The 17759-nt window shown below is 40.3% G+C and overlaps 1 protein-coding gene across 1 annotated transcript in view; it reads right to left on the bottom strand.

Moving 5' to 3' along the window:
* The window catches only part of gpc5a (glypican 5a), a 132802-nt gene extending 115827 nt beyond the window's left edge, over positions 1-16975 (bottom strand). Inside the window, exons 1-2 of the mRNA XM_056372061.1 lie at positions 16571-16975; positions 12798-12959 (exon numbers count right to left, since the gene is read on the bottom strand). Coding sequence (XP_056228036.1) covers positions 12798-12959; positions 16571-16721 — 313 coding nt within the window. The 5' untranslated portion in view covers positions 16722-16975. The remainder of the gene's footprint in view (positions 1-12797; positions 12960-16570) is intronic.
* Between the last annotated feature and the right edge of the window lie 784 nt (positions 16976-17759).

Raw genomic sequence — 17759 nt, 5'->3', positions numbered from 1 at the left:
AACCTTGATTATTTGTTTTTTCTCAGTTAATTTCATCAGTTCATCAGTCATAATTGTATCAGTTAATCATTGTATTAAATGACTGAAAATAGTGAGAGAAAACATTTTCCTGGAAGCCAAGGTGATGTCCTCAAATTATTTACAGTTATTAAACAACAAATTCAGTTTGCTGTCACATCAAACAGAGAAAAGCAGAAAATCCTCACATTTAAGAAGCTGGAGCCAGAGAATATATAACACGCTTCTTGATAATGGACTTCAATAAATGATAAATGAATAATTGTTTATCAAAATAGTTGGCGATTAATTTTCTACCAAACGACAAATTGATGAATTCAGACCGACTTGATTTCGTTTTATACTTTGTCTGTGTATGTTTTTTTTTTTTTTTTAAGTATATTTTTTGGGGCTTTTTATGCCTTTATTTGATAGTATAGTGGAGAGAGACAGGAAACGGGGAGGCAGAGAGGGGGAATGACATGCAGCGAAAGGCCGTCCGATGCGGGATTCGAACCAGGGCCAACTGCAGCGAGGACTGTAGCCTCTACACATGGGGCGCCTGCTTAGACCACTACGCTACACGACGCCCCGTCTGTGTATGTTTTTAGCACTAATATTTCACATTTGTGTCCTGGCATCATGTGCATAACCTTATTTCATAAACCTAACAAAACAAATAAAATCACTTTACTCTTTAGTGCAGTTTCATTATGAATGAATGAGCCTGAGAGAAGTGGCTCAGCTTATCTAGGAGTATCTTAGATTGTGGCATACGCATGTAGAAACTTTCATGTAATCATGCATGTGAAAAGATGAGCAAAAAACTCAAACTGCCCTATTAAGCATCTCTGAGCCGTGGGAAAAATCAGAGGAGGATTGAAAAGTTTATATCAAACAGTATTGAACAGGCACATCAGACACTGGACTGGAGTAAAACCAACATTCATTTGTCAGTCATGCCAGGATACTAGTGATAAGCAGGACAATTATGCCATTATATCTGCCATGTAGGGAAGGAGGACAGGATGGGGGGGGGCAGACAGTAGGCTTGGTGTGTTGCTTGTGTTTAGGATTTCATCGCCCAGACGACTACAGCCTAATCCCTGGAGACTCCTTCCTTACTTAGGAAATACTTCCTTCCGTCAAACTGACAGAAGAAGTGATTTCTCTTTTCCAAACAACTGCGGTGAAACAGAGACGCACAACCCTAAGAAACATGCCAAGAGTTCAAGTGAGCTGGGGTTTAAAAAAAATGACACTGATGTTTTCATAAAAACTGCAGTGCGTTGGTGCTGAAAACTTAGAGGATTTGTCTCAGTATCAGTTACAGAGTCATTTTTTTCTCAGCCAAATGTTCTGATGTACCAGAGAACAGCCCTAATTTTTTGTCTGGTTTACCCCTGAGTTGGACTTCTAAATTATTTGAAGAATGACTGGTTTAACTTGAGGGCTACTTCCAGAAAAAGCAGCTATTATGGGCCGAACCATTCACTTGACATACCACCAAATCAAAGCAACATGGTTTGTGCGGAGAGCTGGGAGTGTGAGCTCAGTCTTTGCTGCTCACTGCACAGTCAGCTCTCCTGCACAAACATCACACTGGGATATTACCCTGCTTGTTGGACTCCAGGCAGGTCAACCCTGTGTAAATCTGTAAAGGGAAAAAAAACTGTGTAAATCTGTCGTAAAGATACAGCTCCTGTTTAGCAGTATGCTTTGTCATCTAATCTAGAAAATGGCCCTAAGACAACAGCCAGCGGCCATAAATCTCCATTTCAAACGGGCACACAGGAGACAAACAATGTAAAGTGCTGACAAGTGTGTGTATTTTTAGGTTTCATCTCTATGCAGCATGGCTGCAGTGCAGTGTGTATGTGTGTGTGTGTGTGTGTGTGTGTGTGTGTGTGTGTGTGTGTTTGAAAGAGACAGAGACAAAATGTAAGACAGAGAAAGTCAGGGTGCGTGTGTATTCATGTCGTCGAGTGTGCGTGACTGTTGATGCGCACATCTGGGACACACAGCAGTCGTCCAGTATTTGAAGAAGTGTGTCAACTGATCTGGGTCTCCTGTGTAGCAATAAACTGAATGCACGCAAGCACACACACACACACACACACACACACACACAACACACACACACACACAGACACACACACACACACACACACACACACACACACACACACACACACACACACACACACACACAGATTAAAATCTGAAAGGGAAGACCATATGCTATATACCTTCCAGCACAGAAACATTTGTGCATGAAAACATATTGACATAGAGGACATTTACTCTTATTTACTTTCAGATGGAAAGTAAGATGAGAAGATCAATACCACTCCTCTGCCTGTCAGTTAAATATGAAAGTAGAGCCAGAAGCCGCTTAGCGCAGCATAAAGACTGGAAACAGGAAGAAGCAGCTAGCTTAGCTTTATGCAAGTTTCCACCTACGCATCCATATATATTACTACATTATTTTCCCAATTACTTGGCAGTGAAAACGTAATCTATACACCTCATCTGGCCTGGGAACTACATGGGGTCCCTCAGGAGGAGCTGGAAAACGTATCAGGGGGAGAGGGACGTCTGGACTACTTTGCTTAACCTGCTACCTCTGCAACCCAACTCCAGATAAGTGATGGATGGATGGATGGATGGATGGATGGATGGATGGATGGATGGATGGATGGATGGATAAGGATCACTGGTGATATTATGTTCAGAAGCAAGCTGTTGTTTTTAATGAATGAAGCAGTACATGTATGAACTCCACCAGGGTCACTAGGAGGGTGTTTGGTCAGATTTGGGGTGCATGACACCAAAGATGGGATTTTGCACCCAGAGTCCATGTGTGGTTAGGTTTAAGCTAAAGAAGCACTTTGCAGAAGTAAAGGACAGATCCTGGTTTTGGTTAAATATAAATAAACACACTTTGTCTGAAATCACTTAACTTTTTCTGGATTAAACCAGACCCCTAATCTTAACCAAGTGCTGCGAGGGCCTAAACATAATCATAAAAAGTAAGTTAATACTGTAGTCACTATGAAAGGATTAAAAACGTTAAAGAAATTAATTAATAATTCATTAAGAAATTCCAAAATTTTTGGGGCAGAAAACAAATATGTTCTCCGTGAACATTTTACCAAAACAACAGTATTAGAGGTTTTTGCAATAAAGTTGAAAATGAATGTAATCTCTAGGAGACAGGGTTGACCTATTACCACCTCTAAATTAATATATTATATCTCAATTGTTTAATCCATACAGAAGACATTGTGAAAAAAAAAAAAAACTAAAAATGGGAGATTACTGACAGCCTATTTCTTGGCTGGTAGTAGTTTTCAGCCAAGAAATAGTCGTGTACATAATCCTGAAAAACTGCAACACTTTTGTTTTTGTATGGATTAAACAAACAAGATATAGCATGTTCATTAGTGAGCTGTAGAAGTGCTGGGAAGGGGATTTTGTTAGCTTTGAACAGTGCCAGAAAAGCACTATCCATCTGTTTCCAGTCTTCATGCTAAGCTAAGCTAACTAGCTGCAAGGTGTAGCTTCATATTTAACTGTTGGAAGTGGTATCCAACTTTTCTTCCAACTCTCTGCCAAAAAACAAATGAACAAATTGCCCAAAATGTCAAACTATTTGTGTAAGCACTGAGAACAATAACAAGATTAGAAAAGTGTTACGCTAACTAGCATGTCTGACACAGGAGCTGCAACAGGAAACGGAGGGAAAAACAGTCTGACTACGTTGTTTCTTTGCAGCAGACCAAACGCCTGGATTGTTGAAGGGTATTGACTCTGAATAATCCTGCTTCCCTCTAAATCCTTATCCTCTGACTTCAAACGCTGTGCAAAGACTTTCAATAGAATCTGGCATCCTCCCAACTTTCTCTCCATCAGTCGCTCATTCTTCTTCTTCGCATTCTTTTTCACTCTCTGTCCTCCCCTGGATCAACTGTCCAGCCTTGAATCACAAAGCCAAACCCAAATTCTGTGGGAATCTCGAGGAGAGGCCCCTGCGTCGGCTGGAATACACACACACACACACACACACACACACACACACACACACACACACACACACACACACACACACACACACACACACACACACACACACACACACACACACACACACACACACACACACACACACACACACACACACACACACACACACCTCTTGTAAGAGTGACAACAAAGAGAGGATGGTTGTAGACCTGGTGGACAAAGACTCAGCTAAATGAAAGGTCCCACACAAAGGAGCAGAGAGCAGGTTAGAAAGAATTTGAAGGCCAGCAGTGAGAATCAACCTATGAAATCTTTAAACAAATCCAACCACTACTCAATTCAATGTATGCGAGTATTCATCACACATTCATATTGCAAAGCCTGCAAGGTTGATTTCTATTGGAACCTTTGTTTTCATATCATTTAAGTCTCTCTGCCTTTAATTCCCTCTTTCATTCACACTCATAGCTTTTTATGCTTGACAAAAACATCTAACAGTAGTCTCTATGGAGGGACTGGTTTGCTAATGTTATGGAAAAACAGGACTAAGAGACTATACAGCCATGCTAGAAGCCTTGTGACACTCAGACTTAGACATAGAGGCGCTAACATCAGCATACTAACAGGCTCACACTAAAAATGCTAACATGCTGATGTTTAGCAGGTGTAACATTTACCACGATCACTTTATTTTAACATGTTAGCATGCTAACAGTGGCAAATTAGCAGTAAACACAAAGTACAGCTGCAGTTTATAAGAATGTCATTCCTTTTGCAGGTATTTGGTCTTAAACCAAAGTGTTGCACACATTAAAATATTGACCTGAAGATGGCACTAAATGAAAAGGTAAGGTATCACTGAAGTTATTTCAGTTCTTCATGCAGGGCGATACGTGAATGTCTGTTGCAAACTTCATGACAACCCATTCAAACCACAACTGTCAGCCTTAAGGTGGCACTAGAGGTAAAGTCGAGGGATCAACAAAGTCATTCATCATCCAGGAGCCATGAATATCATGAACAAAAGTTTGTGCTAATTCATCCACAGATATTTATAGGATCGGTGAAAACTTTGAGCTGTTGGTGGCGCTACAAGAAGAGTTAGGGGGTCGCCAAAGTCATTAGTAATCATCTTCTGAGCCCCATGAATGTCTGTGCTAAAATTTACAGCAATCCATCTGATTCTTGTTGAGATATTTCAGTATGGATCAACTTGCTGAACAAAATGACCAACTGATACGCCATCTTCTTTTTACAAAGACGTAACGTCTATTTTACAGCAACTACCGAACTGTATGTTTGTTATCCAGCTCAGTCCCAGACAAAATGTTAAACTGGCATCTTATCTCACACCTCTTACATTGTTGTATCGGGTGTACAGTAACAATTTTTGAATGAATACAACAAAAAGTAGCTTCAATGTGAGACAGCCTGGTGTTTCTCGAGGGAAATGTAACATGAGGAATGCTCATTTTCAAGACAAAAGATCCTAAAATGCGGAGTCCTATAAAAAGCAGCATATTTTCCCTGACTGAGGCGAGCAGCCAATTTGTGACCAACATAGAAACTTTACTGGAAGAGAACACTGTGTTACTGTAGACAGTGATGCAGTGTTGTTCAAGGCTGGTCACAGCACAATATCTGTCCTTGGTATGAAATTACGGTTTTGAACTTGAATTCTTGGAGAAATGTGGATTGCAAAGGAGCACTTAGGTAAATGTGGTGGCTCCTCCAGCACCACTTTTAGAGCAACTTTTTTGCACAACATCCCTCGAAGGGCAGCCTGGTAATCACACTGAAATATTAAAGCAAATATAGAAGAAATGTGTTTATGTTCAGACTGCCGAGGCGACAAGTCAGCAGTGGAAATTAGTCAAATGAGACAATCCAAACTATCTTTTATGTCAGATCTTGCACTACACACACATCACAGAAAGAATCATTTCATTTAAAAGGTGAGGTGGATACAAATGTTTTGTATATAGTTAAATGATATTGCCATTGTAAACCCTTACAAATGCAGCTTGACAAACTCGATCTTAACTCCTCAACAGTAGATTACATCTCCAAGCACAATGATTGATTTCAGTTCCTTCCCCACTGGTTTCCCCCACTTGACAATACAGAATGATAAAATAAGGATTAAGAAAAACTATTATGGATTTCAGCTTTAACTGTCCCCATAAATACAGGTAGTGTTTTGATTGTTTTCCTGTTTTCCACTACTAGCAATGTCCATCAGTCACCATATTTTAAGCCACTTTGTGTGTATAAGGCGTAGCATTAGGGGTTGGATTAGTTCCCTAAAAATAAGTTGTGTGCAACTGTTGACTCTGGGTTTGTGTGTATTTAAGAATATACAGATTACGACACAGGCCTGTCTTTCTCAGGTAGACTAAACAGGTGATATTGCAGGGCCTGCCTTAAGGCCCAAACAAATTTGCAATTAATGAAGCTCCCAAGAGCCCAAGGCCCTGAGGCAGTTGCCCGCCTTGTCCAATTGGTAATCCAGTTTTGCCTCTAGGGGCTACTAGCAGGGCCTTCAGACTCTTACCAGACTTTCTGCAACACACAACATGCATATGAAAGAGCGAAAGCCAAAGCATGTTAGATCAGGAACTCAGTTTGTTAATAATATTGATAGACTGACCAGTGATATAAATAATGAGCCAAATGAGCCTTGAAATAACAAAACACCATTAATATTCAGCCACAGGGAACTATCTTAGATTCATTCAGACTTGAATAAACAAGGAATATGTTTCTGTATATCTATCCCTGGATGTGGTGATTTTGAACTTTTTGTAAAAACTGATGGAGTGATAAGTGTTCTTTTATGGGTTTACAAAATCCTTCTGCTTCTTAAAGGTGCTATACGTTAGCAAGGTGCTGTATGTTAGGATATGTTAGCATTAACAGCTGTTTACTTACCAGTGCAGAGAAAATATTGCAAGTTCAGCATCAAACTTGATTCCTTTACTCACTAAGAACGTTACTATTGACTCTTGTTTTTCTTCCATGTCACTCCTTTTCTCATACTGAAGTTGGCATGCTAACCTGGCCCGTCCCATCTCGTAATACTACTTTGTAATAGTGAGTCACTGTATCGTCCAGCCTCTCTTCAGTTCAACAAGAGAGTAAGAAGTAGTAGGGCTGATCAGAGGGCATATTATAACCACTTGTCTTGTAAACGCCACAATAGCTGAGGCTCTTGGCAAGCGATCACCACCACCACCACCACCCACCCCTGCCAAGAAATCGGGGGCATAGAAAACTTACTTATAGCACCTTTAAAACAAAACGAGATTAGATGAAAAATGTACCGTGACAAAGTTGATAAAAAGGGTGTTTTTCTAAGTTTATATGCACAGTAATGCACAGCAATCCAACCTGGAATCCACATCCTGTCGGGTATTAGCTTGTAACCGATGATTTCGGGGCAAAGATTGCAGTGTACAGGTACACATTCCTGAGTTTCATAAAAGTAATTCTCATTTCTTCTTTTGGGTCATAGTTGTAACAGATAAAACTACAATTTATCTCAACATCTTAATGCCAGTCGATGTGCATCAGAGGTCAGCATATTTGGCAGTCAAAGTTGAAGGTTAGTTTAATTTGGTGACCGTCTATTTGTCATTTCTGTCTCCTTTTTACAATCAAATTAAAAATATTCTTTTATAGGATTCAGCAGGATGTTGTGGTCATATGGTATGGGCGTTAGCCAACTCAGTGCTGACTTTACTGGACTTAACACAACCAGAATCTATCCACTGAAATGGAAACTCTGCTAAAAGAAAAAAAATAAAACTTTAAAACATCATCCGTCTAATCAGCACAAATCAAAATACCACCCCCCCCCCCAACTAATTTGACAGCTGACTGTGGTTTCCTCTCAGTCAAGCTGTGGGGCCACTGCCATTCAACTATGTCCCTTTTTCAAAGAGTAAAAAATGTGTAGCTGATTCTTTAAAAGCTGGTAAACAGAAACACAATTAGCATTTATCGGTGCAAATAGCACAACAGGCTAGCTTTCCACTTCAGCGATACCAGCACTCGGTCCTGGGACTGTCTGATCCTACATTCATCAGAACCACTTGAGCTCCTGACAAAGCAGAAGCTCACGATTAGAAAAAATGCAAACAAAAAAAGCAAAGGCTGACTGACTGTGTCTGCTGGATGTCTCATGTTGACTAGAACTTTTTTTTTTCTCCCCAGGCTAGAAACCAAAATGACAGATTGACTGAAGGGAATACCACAAGCCCCAGAATGTTAATAGTCACAACAGCTTCACACCAGAGACATTTAAGCAACAGTAGCATTGAATTTATAACAGTCGGTCTCAACTTGCTCATCCAGTGGTCATGTATGCTTTAACATGAATTATGAGGCATTAAAAACACACATTTTCACTTTCTCCTGTCTATGTTTTACTGAGCCTATTTCTCCAAATAATTAATTATTCTTTTGAGGGGCCACAAGCCAAAATGTTCAAAACTACTAGTTTATAGTTCACATTTTTATGATAAGTTATCATCATATGTATTTGTCGCAAGTACATATGACAAATGTAAAATAATTCATTTTTTATTCCTCCTCAGTGTGTGTAGAAATCTTTTTAATGTTGTCACAGATATTTCGTCTCAATTGAACCGTTACTCACTGTCACACCAGCAGGGACCACATAACAAAATCCTTCCCTCCTTACATCACATAAGGAGCAACACACTGATTATTTATAAAACTGGAGTATCCTTCAGCTCTGCAGTCCACACAAGGCAAGACACAGCTTTTCAAATGAAAGCTCGTCCCAGAGGAAGGCATTCCTCTGATCTGGTGATGTTAGACCGTCGGTTACACTGTGATTTGAGCGGCCCTCCTCAGACACTGTTTCTCAGGCATCTCAACAGCTGATTCACTGTGTTTGAGTTTTATTTGGCTCCAGCCCTACGGGACACTAGGATTGCACAGGTTGGTTGCCATGGATTTAAGACAAACTTGCGCAGGATGAAAAAAGATCTCCCCTAAAGCCCAGCTCAGCAGGGTGCATATTTGTGCACTGTGCGGACGACGTGCAGGAACCTCACAACCCGTGAATGAAAACATGCAGTCCTGAGAGACTTACTGACAGAGCAGGAGCAGGAGCGGGGGGGGGGAAGAAGTGATGTGCTGGAAAGCTCAAAGGCCGTTGGCTTGACAGTATGCCATCAGCTTAGTCTTTATTCTTTCTATTTTTTTCCTCCCCAGTTGCCCAACTATCTTTTGGCTGTGAAATGACTTGAAAGGCAGCGGTCAGGTTCATTTAAGGACGAGATATTGAAATGTTGTGCCATATTTCTCTGAAGAAGAGAGAGAAACGTAATGAACCATTACTGTGGGATGAGCTCTGCTTTGAAGCTCTACTCATAATTAACAGCGCTTGTTTTCAGTTATTTGCATTACTCATTATGCTGAAAGTATTGAGCACTTTTTCTACATAAAGGATGCCCTTGAAGATTTTTTTTTTTTTAACTGTAGCCCATTACAAGCACAAAAACATGAGCATCAAGTCCCGCAAGAAAAAAGCATTTTAAATAGCATTTTATAGGTTCGTTTTATTTCTCAGTGTCTCCTGAGTGTTTCACAGTTATCCATCTACATTCCTCTAATTTCTTCATTCCCCTCTGCCTTCAGCTGCATCATATAAAAGACGCCTAATTGAAGGCTTCGCTCAAAACAAATGACCACATTAGCCTGCCCTCTTTTAACTCGTCCTTCTTCCTGTCTGTGGTTGTAATGCATTATACACTCGGCTTGTTCTCTGTTGTCTCTCAAATTACAGTGCAGGTTGCCAATCATTTTGAGAATCAATCTATGGGACTTGTCTCTCTGCATACTCACAACCCACCCGCCTCTTAAAAGCCAAATCTTTCCTGTGCTCCACAAAAGTCTATGGTGAGGTAGAAGAGTAATACTACAGGAATAATAAGAAGTGCTGAGGGCAGCCCGTCAATGTAAAATATTTTTTCAATTTCAAGATGATCTGTGAAGTTGTTGGCTGTTTTCCACTTCTATTATAATCTCAAAACACTCTAAACAAAACCCACAGCCACAAATAACAAACAACTCACTCATATTAATTCAGCGTAATTGAACACTCCCTGGATAGGAAAGACAGATTAAATGCTTGACTTGTGTTTCTTTTATGTCTGCACATGAACAGTGCAACAGTTCTTTTTTTCCACTCTGTTAAGATCTAAGAACCTGCCAGACATTTCTGTCCCTCCGTGCTTCCCATACATATGGTGCCACAGTGAGTTTTTTTTCCATGTGACAAAGGCTCCTAAAACCTCTACGGCCAAATAGAACAATGCCACGTGGGTGGCGCTGTGTCTGTGTGTGGGTCTATGTGTGTGTGTGTGTGTGTGTGTGTGTGTGTGTGTGTGTGTGTGTGTGTGTGTGTGTGTGTGTGTAAACAGATATTTTAGGCTGCGAGTCAAAAAGTCTGCAACCATATTTGAACAAGTATCAGCTTTCACCAGCACAGATTTGCTTCAAAGCAAGACAAACAATATAAAAGCAGGAATAGATTAGAATATAAATCACTTTTTAACCAACAATGTCATAAGAGCACATATGTGATCTAACCAACAACTTTCAAGAGAAAAGATGCAGATGAAAGGACTAGTCAATAAAAGGTATCCTGTGAAGTTTTGACTGCTGGCAGAGCTATGGAGCAAGGTTTTTTACGAGTGTTTTTTTGTTTGTATCATGCACACAAACAAGGAGCATATCTACAGTTGGTGGTGGAAAATTTTCAATAAATAAATTATTAGACAAAAGAAAAATACATAATAAACTCCTAAATAATGAAAATAGTTGCAACCCTAGTTTGACAATTAACTAAATCTCAAGAATAGCTGAAAAACGGTACATAATAGCCTTAATGTAATATTCAGAGCGGTTATGCTGCTGCTGTGACTCTAATATGCAACTTTAATTGCTGAACTTCTGTTGCCACTTGTATTATGCAGCTTGGATGTTGGAACAGCCGCCAGTGTTTGTTGACTGATGCGAGCCGATGTTGACAGGGAACTCTGTTTGGTTTGGCAGGAGCGCACACTCTCTGCCATTCCACAGAAGAAATCATGTGAGTGCTGCTCACAAACCGCTACCGGCTCCTGCAGCTGTATTCAACTGCGGCCCTGTGTGAACAAAAGCCTCAGTTCCTGGACTGTTAGAACAACTTTAAGAGGCAGAAGGAAAAATACACCTTCAAAAGTTTCAAACGGAGTCTTATATTAAAGGATAAGGCTGGTGATGTTCTATATTTTTCCTATTGTCAAAGAAAAACTATAAAAAAAAAACAACAATGACTTGATGCTACTAACAATTGACTATAGTTAAAGTGCTTTAACTAGCCTGAGCCATAGGGCTCCACTGTTGCCAAAAACATCAGTTAACCACATTGTTGCAGTGGGTGACATGTTCCTTCATTATGATGAATGTGGGCACTATAATTTATTTTGAGTAAAACACAACACTAAACACTCACTACAGTACCAAATGTGTATTAATCCACATCTGAAAATAGTCCACAACAAATGCACTTTTTGCTCCTGTTTGAGAAAAGTCTGATAGAAACTACAGTGCTCTGCTGTTTGAGGAAATTATTTAGCCATTTTAGATAAGTGAAAATTGTATATTTGTGACCTATTTTTAAAGATGTCCTCAGTTGAGAGTAATGGACTTGGGGATGAGTGCCAGTCAGGGTAGGAAAGTTATAAACTAGTGAGAGATAAAGACAACGGAAATATACTTTGAAAAACCCTGCACTACAACAACTTTCATAAGGTCAGCAATGTTTGCAACTTTGGTTTCAGTTAACTGCATTTTAGAGGTGCCAGTCTTTATAAACATCAGCATAGATGCTAAGCATTTTAGTTCAACTTCAAAACCTGAGTACACACATGAAACATCTGATGACAAAATGAGGGCATTGCCCCTGCAAACCACAACTAAAACACTGTGATCGTGCGAGACGCTCCTATAAATCATTTGAGTTTAGGAGGAGGATAACAGCACATCTTTAAACTGAGAGACATCGTTAAAGTGAATTGGTTTAATGATACGTCTGAGACTGTACATTCAAGTCATAAGCTCTGTATTTGCTGCCCACCCATCCCAGCCGTCACATGACAGCTATCAGCTCCAGTGGGAGAAACATCCCACACTGGGCAGGGACAGCACGCAGACAGAAGGCAAGTTGTTGCCTGCCAGTCAACTGTCAGTCACTGCTGAGTGGAGAAGACAGGAAAAGATTGAGAAAAAGAGATTGAAAACAAATGCAAAGATGGAAATCTGTTTTCCAGTACTCTAAATACGAGGGTTTTATTTTATTAACAGGATACAGTGTAGCAGGGGCACCTTGGACAGGAAGTGAGGCTAGTAGTAAAAGGCCCCTGTACAAATCTCTGACAGATATTTACCCATACAGATGGTCTCCTGAGTCTCCTACAGGAACAGCCAACCTTTCTAATCTCATGATCAGAGTGTGGAAGGAGGAAAGACCCTGCTCTATTCGCTCTGAAGTGGAGCCTCACTGCGCACACACACAGACTGACTCATCCACTGTTTTTACAGCACCCACACAAACCATTACTCCTCAGCATATACTCGGAAATACAAACAAACATCTACACACATACAATTATCCACATAAACATGAGTGAGCTTATCTCAGCACGTGTTTTTGTGAAGCTTAACCCTTACAGCGGAGAAACCCAGTCAATTCCTACCTTGAAATGCAGCCACATTGCGTGCGATGAGAAACTTAATGCTGGTGCTGGACATCTGGAGAAGGTTCTGGATGTCTCTCCGGGCCGCCAACTGGTACTTCTCCTCCATCTTTTTGGTGCAGCAGGTCATGTTCTTGGACATGCACACCTGAAGGTCTGAACCTAAGAGTCATTGGGAATAAATGTTATGATCGTAGAATATTATGGACAGAGGCTAGAACAAAACTAAGACGCAGGGTGAATAAACCCAGAATTGTCCTTCCTAATCCAGTTAGTGAGAAATGATATGTCTTTGCACTTGTTACGAAATACAAGGGACATATATTTATGTTTTGTATTGTTAGAACATACAAAATAATATAAATGAACATCAACGCAATCAAATATAACTGATAACACATGTGTAGTTCATCTTATATGATTCAAGACACATGTGGTTTATGGCTGCCATCTTTGTTTGGATGAGGAAACAGATTTAGGGCTGCAACAAACAATTATATTCATTATCAATCAATCCGCTGATTTGCTTCTCAATTAACCATTTGGTCAAGGAAAAATCAGAAAACAAGTCAAAAATTTGGCATTTTTGCTTGAAAAATGACATACATGATTCATCGATCATCAAAGTAGTTGCCAATTAACTTTCTTTCAACTGACTTATCGATGAAACACTGCAACTCTAAAAGGATTGGGTTAGGAAATTGGGTAAGAGTGTTAAAAAAATTGTTATTGTCCAAAAAACAGAATATTTTTCATCGAGATAAAAAGTCTTTTGGATTTTGGAAATACCTTCAGAACAGGTACATGTTGGGTTCCTGGGTCTTTCAAACACCACCAGGTAGCTTATTTCTTTTTCTGAGGAACTAACGTTTATCTCTGTTACTCGAATGCAATGTTAATACACGAGAAGCCTAAACTGGGGCTTATACATTTCAAAGGCACGTAAGTCAGGTGGATTTTGACACCTTAAATTGCCCAGAGGTACGAATGAGTGTGTCCAACTATCTTCAGTATTATCTGACTGGCAACTGTCCAAACTGACAAGCAGCTTTTCTCCCTTTAGCAGCATCAGCAAGAGATCAAGAGTCTGCAGTAATGCTATAGCTGCACTGTGAAGCTGTGCTTCTTACTGCTTTGAGCTACATGTTAACATTAACATAACTTGGCGATACTACCATGATGCTGTTAAGCAGGGATAATCTTTACCATGTTGACCATCTTAGTTTATAGTGTTAGCTTGCTAGCCTTTCCTAATTAGCACTAAACACACATTTTGTAGGTATTTACCCATATTAGACTAATTTAAACTGTTTGATTGTGCTAGTTGTGATGTTATCACAAGTCATCCTGTGGGGAACATGAGGGTCTGAACCAACAGTTGTTGAGACATGTCAGTAAACGTCAGTCTGTTGGTGTTGCTACAGGAAAAGTTAGGACACCACGTCAGCAGGCTTCATCCTTTGGGAACCATAAATGTCTGTACATAATATCATGACAATCCATGTTCAGATATCTCAGTCTAGACCGACCAACACTAGGCACACTCTTAAAAAGTATTAGGAGATCAAGATCACGTCTGTGTGAAACATCAGAAGTTATTTCAAAGCCATCACAGTGGTAGACATACCTAAAACATCAGGTAAGAAGCGATACAATACTTGTGTTTTTCTAGCAGTGCACAAGTGAAAAATTGCTTTAGTGGAGCAAGAAAACCAAAACATCTAGATCCTGAGGGGAGATCTGAGTCAAAGCGTTATCGCCTCACAAAGTGATGTCTCAGATTTTCCCCCCATGAACAAATGTAAGCAATCTGCACACATACGGGGCAATCAAAACATCTTGAAAGCTACCTAAAACTCTGAAAAAGCCTCTCTGACATGCCTAGGCAGAGCTGTTGCCAGAGACGATATCAGCTCCCTACGAGGTTCAAGAGTGAGGAGGGAGCCGAGCAGGCGATGGCACACGTGGTGGAGGAATTCAAACTCTTCCAGATAGGACAACATGAAAACACCCCAGGCCTTGCTTTTCTAACTTAAACGCTTCCCAGAACTATTTCCACTTCCAACAGCACAGACAACAGTTTTTGTTTGGGCCGAGGTGATAGACTTCTGACTTGCTGTGCTCTGACCTAAACTGAAGGCTGTTCGGCACTTCTTATCAGGCAGGCAGCGTCAAACATGGACACAGCTCACTCACCCTCTCGGATTCCTGGAATTTCTGGAGGTTATTTTTCTCAGGCCCACACTCAATTATAGATAACTTCTAAAATCATGCTCAAGGATCAACTCTACATCTTGCCATCTCCCATTACACTATCTTATGCATTTCAGCACATTAATCTGCATCCATCAAGGAAACAATTTCCATCTTTACAATGTCAAGACTGAATCTGGACTTGGAAGACCTTTTAGCTACTGCCTGAAAGGTCAGTGGAGGTGCAGCTTTAAACAGTAGCAAGTGTTTTTACAGGGTGAGTAGCTACTGAGGCAGGAGCTTATCATCGCTTAAACTGCAGGAGGCCCCCACTGCACACAATTTATCTCAGAGAAAGTCATTTTCAGTCTGCAAATGTGCAAAGAAACAGAACAGGGGTTTAAATCCACGCAGGCTCATTTAAAGGGCAGCAGTGGTGATGGTATTATAAGGGTTATTTAGAGGTTTAGGAGGCATTTGAGGGTTTTTTTTGTCAATTAAATCTGTTTCCTCACAGCGGCACAGGAGACCAGTGATGAAGTTTATAGGGAGCAGTTTGTGGCAGGATGGTAGTCAACACCATTAAGATTGACTTTTCCAAGAAGAGCACAGAGAACAGTGGTAGCAGCAGCAAGCTGTCCACTCAATTACAGCCCACATGAAATATCCACACCCCGTAATCCCCCCCCCACACAACTATCATGTGAAATCACATTATGGGTGGTGTTCAGAAAGTTAAGTGAAGCCTGGTTCACCTAAGTTCATGCAAAATGATTCATGTTTATCCCAGCAAAACACTTATCTGCTTTAGACAGCCGAAAAGGAGCAGAGTTTGGTTTATTTTTCGTCACAACCAACAAGTAACCTCAGCACCTTTATGTCCTGGTTTCACAGAGTTAAAACAGCACTTTTTTTTTAACTAGCCCATGCACTGCTGGTAATGTAGTGAAGTAAACAATAAGTGATATAGTTTTACTGGTACAATCTAGCTCCAAACATATTCCTGTTGCTTGAAAATGGGTTGAAAATCTGCATATTTGAAATATTTCATCATATATGAAGAACCTGACATAGTAGATGCCCAAAGATTAGATATCACTCCAACAGGGGAGGAATGGAGATCTCTGAGTTTTCATTCTTGCAGTATTTCCTTTTAATATCTTGATTTAAAAAGTCAAACAAACAGAAGCAAATTCAACAGCTCAAAGCTCTCCTCCTCTAGTGTCTATATTATTATCACGACTGCTCACACGCTTCTAAAATGTGTTTAAAAAGGTGTTTTGTAACTCCAAAGAGTACTTAAGACAGAAAATGACAGGTTAAAAGCTACAGTGCAGTTAATGAGCTCTACAGCAAGGTCGAATAACTTCTCCAGAATATTTCTCTCAGTCAGTGGTTGACATGTTGATGTAAATGAAGAAAAATGAAAAATAACAGAAATAAAACCAAGAAAAAAAATAGCATAACAATTTGTGTTACCATGTGTGCTGGCAAGAACGCCATCCCCCCAAAAAACACACACAAGACAGTAACACACAGACGAGCCTACTCTTCAGTCTGGAGGGTAAACTTCAACATACCTGGTCGGGGACTTATTGGCAATAATTGAATTGGTCCAATTTGCCTGAGTTGGAAAACTTTGCGCACTTCGTCGCATCTGTTTGGGCTTCCAAACCCTGATCCACAGCAACAAGCCAGGAGGAAAACGCAGTTCGTCCAGAGTGCACCCATTTTAATAAAACGCCCGGGTAATACTCCCAAATAAGAAGCCTGGTTGGAAATTATGGTTTCTAAACCTTTAGCAGTCCGGGTCTCAGGTGAGTCCCGTCCACATTTCAGGTTTCAGGATTTAGCGTCGACCATGTGGCGTTTGTGTTTCTGTCGATGAAACGCTGCGGATGATCATTTCGACCCAGACACAGAGAGAAAGTTGCTGCGGTGCGACTTGCTAGACAACGGCATGTTGTCCAAGTTGGTTGGACCGACAGCAGAGGCGGTACCGTAACGTTACCTGCACTCCGCCGCTGCATCTGCAGCTGAGCAGCAGCCAGACAGCGCCATCTAGTGGACAGCTCCCAACTTCAATCTAGGGCTAGGATTTGTTTTTAATGACAGTTTCATCCTGTGTAGGCTAAATAAATCTTCAAACCGGAAATGATGTTAGTTAGTTTGAGGAATAGGACCGTGGAATTTGAGAGATTTATTCCCGGGTTCATTCATGAAGACATACAGGATTTATGCAAAATTCTGCCAAAGTATCTCAAATGGCATCTGACCACCTAAATAGTGCTTTTCTTTCCAGTCACTTGAAGTGACAAATAAGAGGCCATGTTTTTATTTTTGATTGAATTAGAAAGTAAACATTTAGGACTGTACAGATGTGCTGGTCTTAAATAATGCAAAATGCATGTATGTTATGTCCCTCATTCAGTCCAAACGAACTTGTGTTGTTTGCACCAACATTTACATAAATATATATGGTTATGTTTAAGTTCTTAAATCTAATCTGCCATATTGATTTGTAACACGATTTTTTTTTTTTTTTTTTAAATGTATCAACCCAAACTACAGATTTCAGGTTCGCCTCAAAATGATTTTATAATACATTTTGATTGGCATGTTCTGTTTTAAATGCTTTTGAATGTGAACTCCTGTGATTTATCTGCTGCCACTCATCTGAAGTGTGTATCTGGGGCAATCACTGCAGACCACACCACAGCTTGATGTTATGAGATTAGAACACATTTAATTTGTGGTCAACATGACAGT

Source organism: Seriola aureovittata, chromosome 1 (assembly GCF_021018895.1).
Source record: "Seriola aureovittata isolate HTS-2021-v1 ecotype China chromosome 1, ASM2101889v1, whole genome shotgun sequence".
NCBI classification, from domain to species: Eukaryota; Metazoa; Chordata; class Actinopteri; order Carangiformes; family Carangidae; genus Seriola; species Seriola aureovittata.
This window is presented reverse-complemented; position numbering and strand designations above follow the sequence as displayed.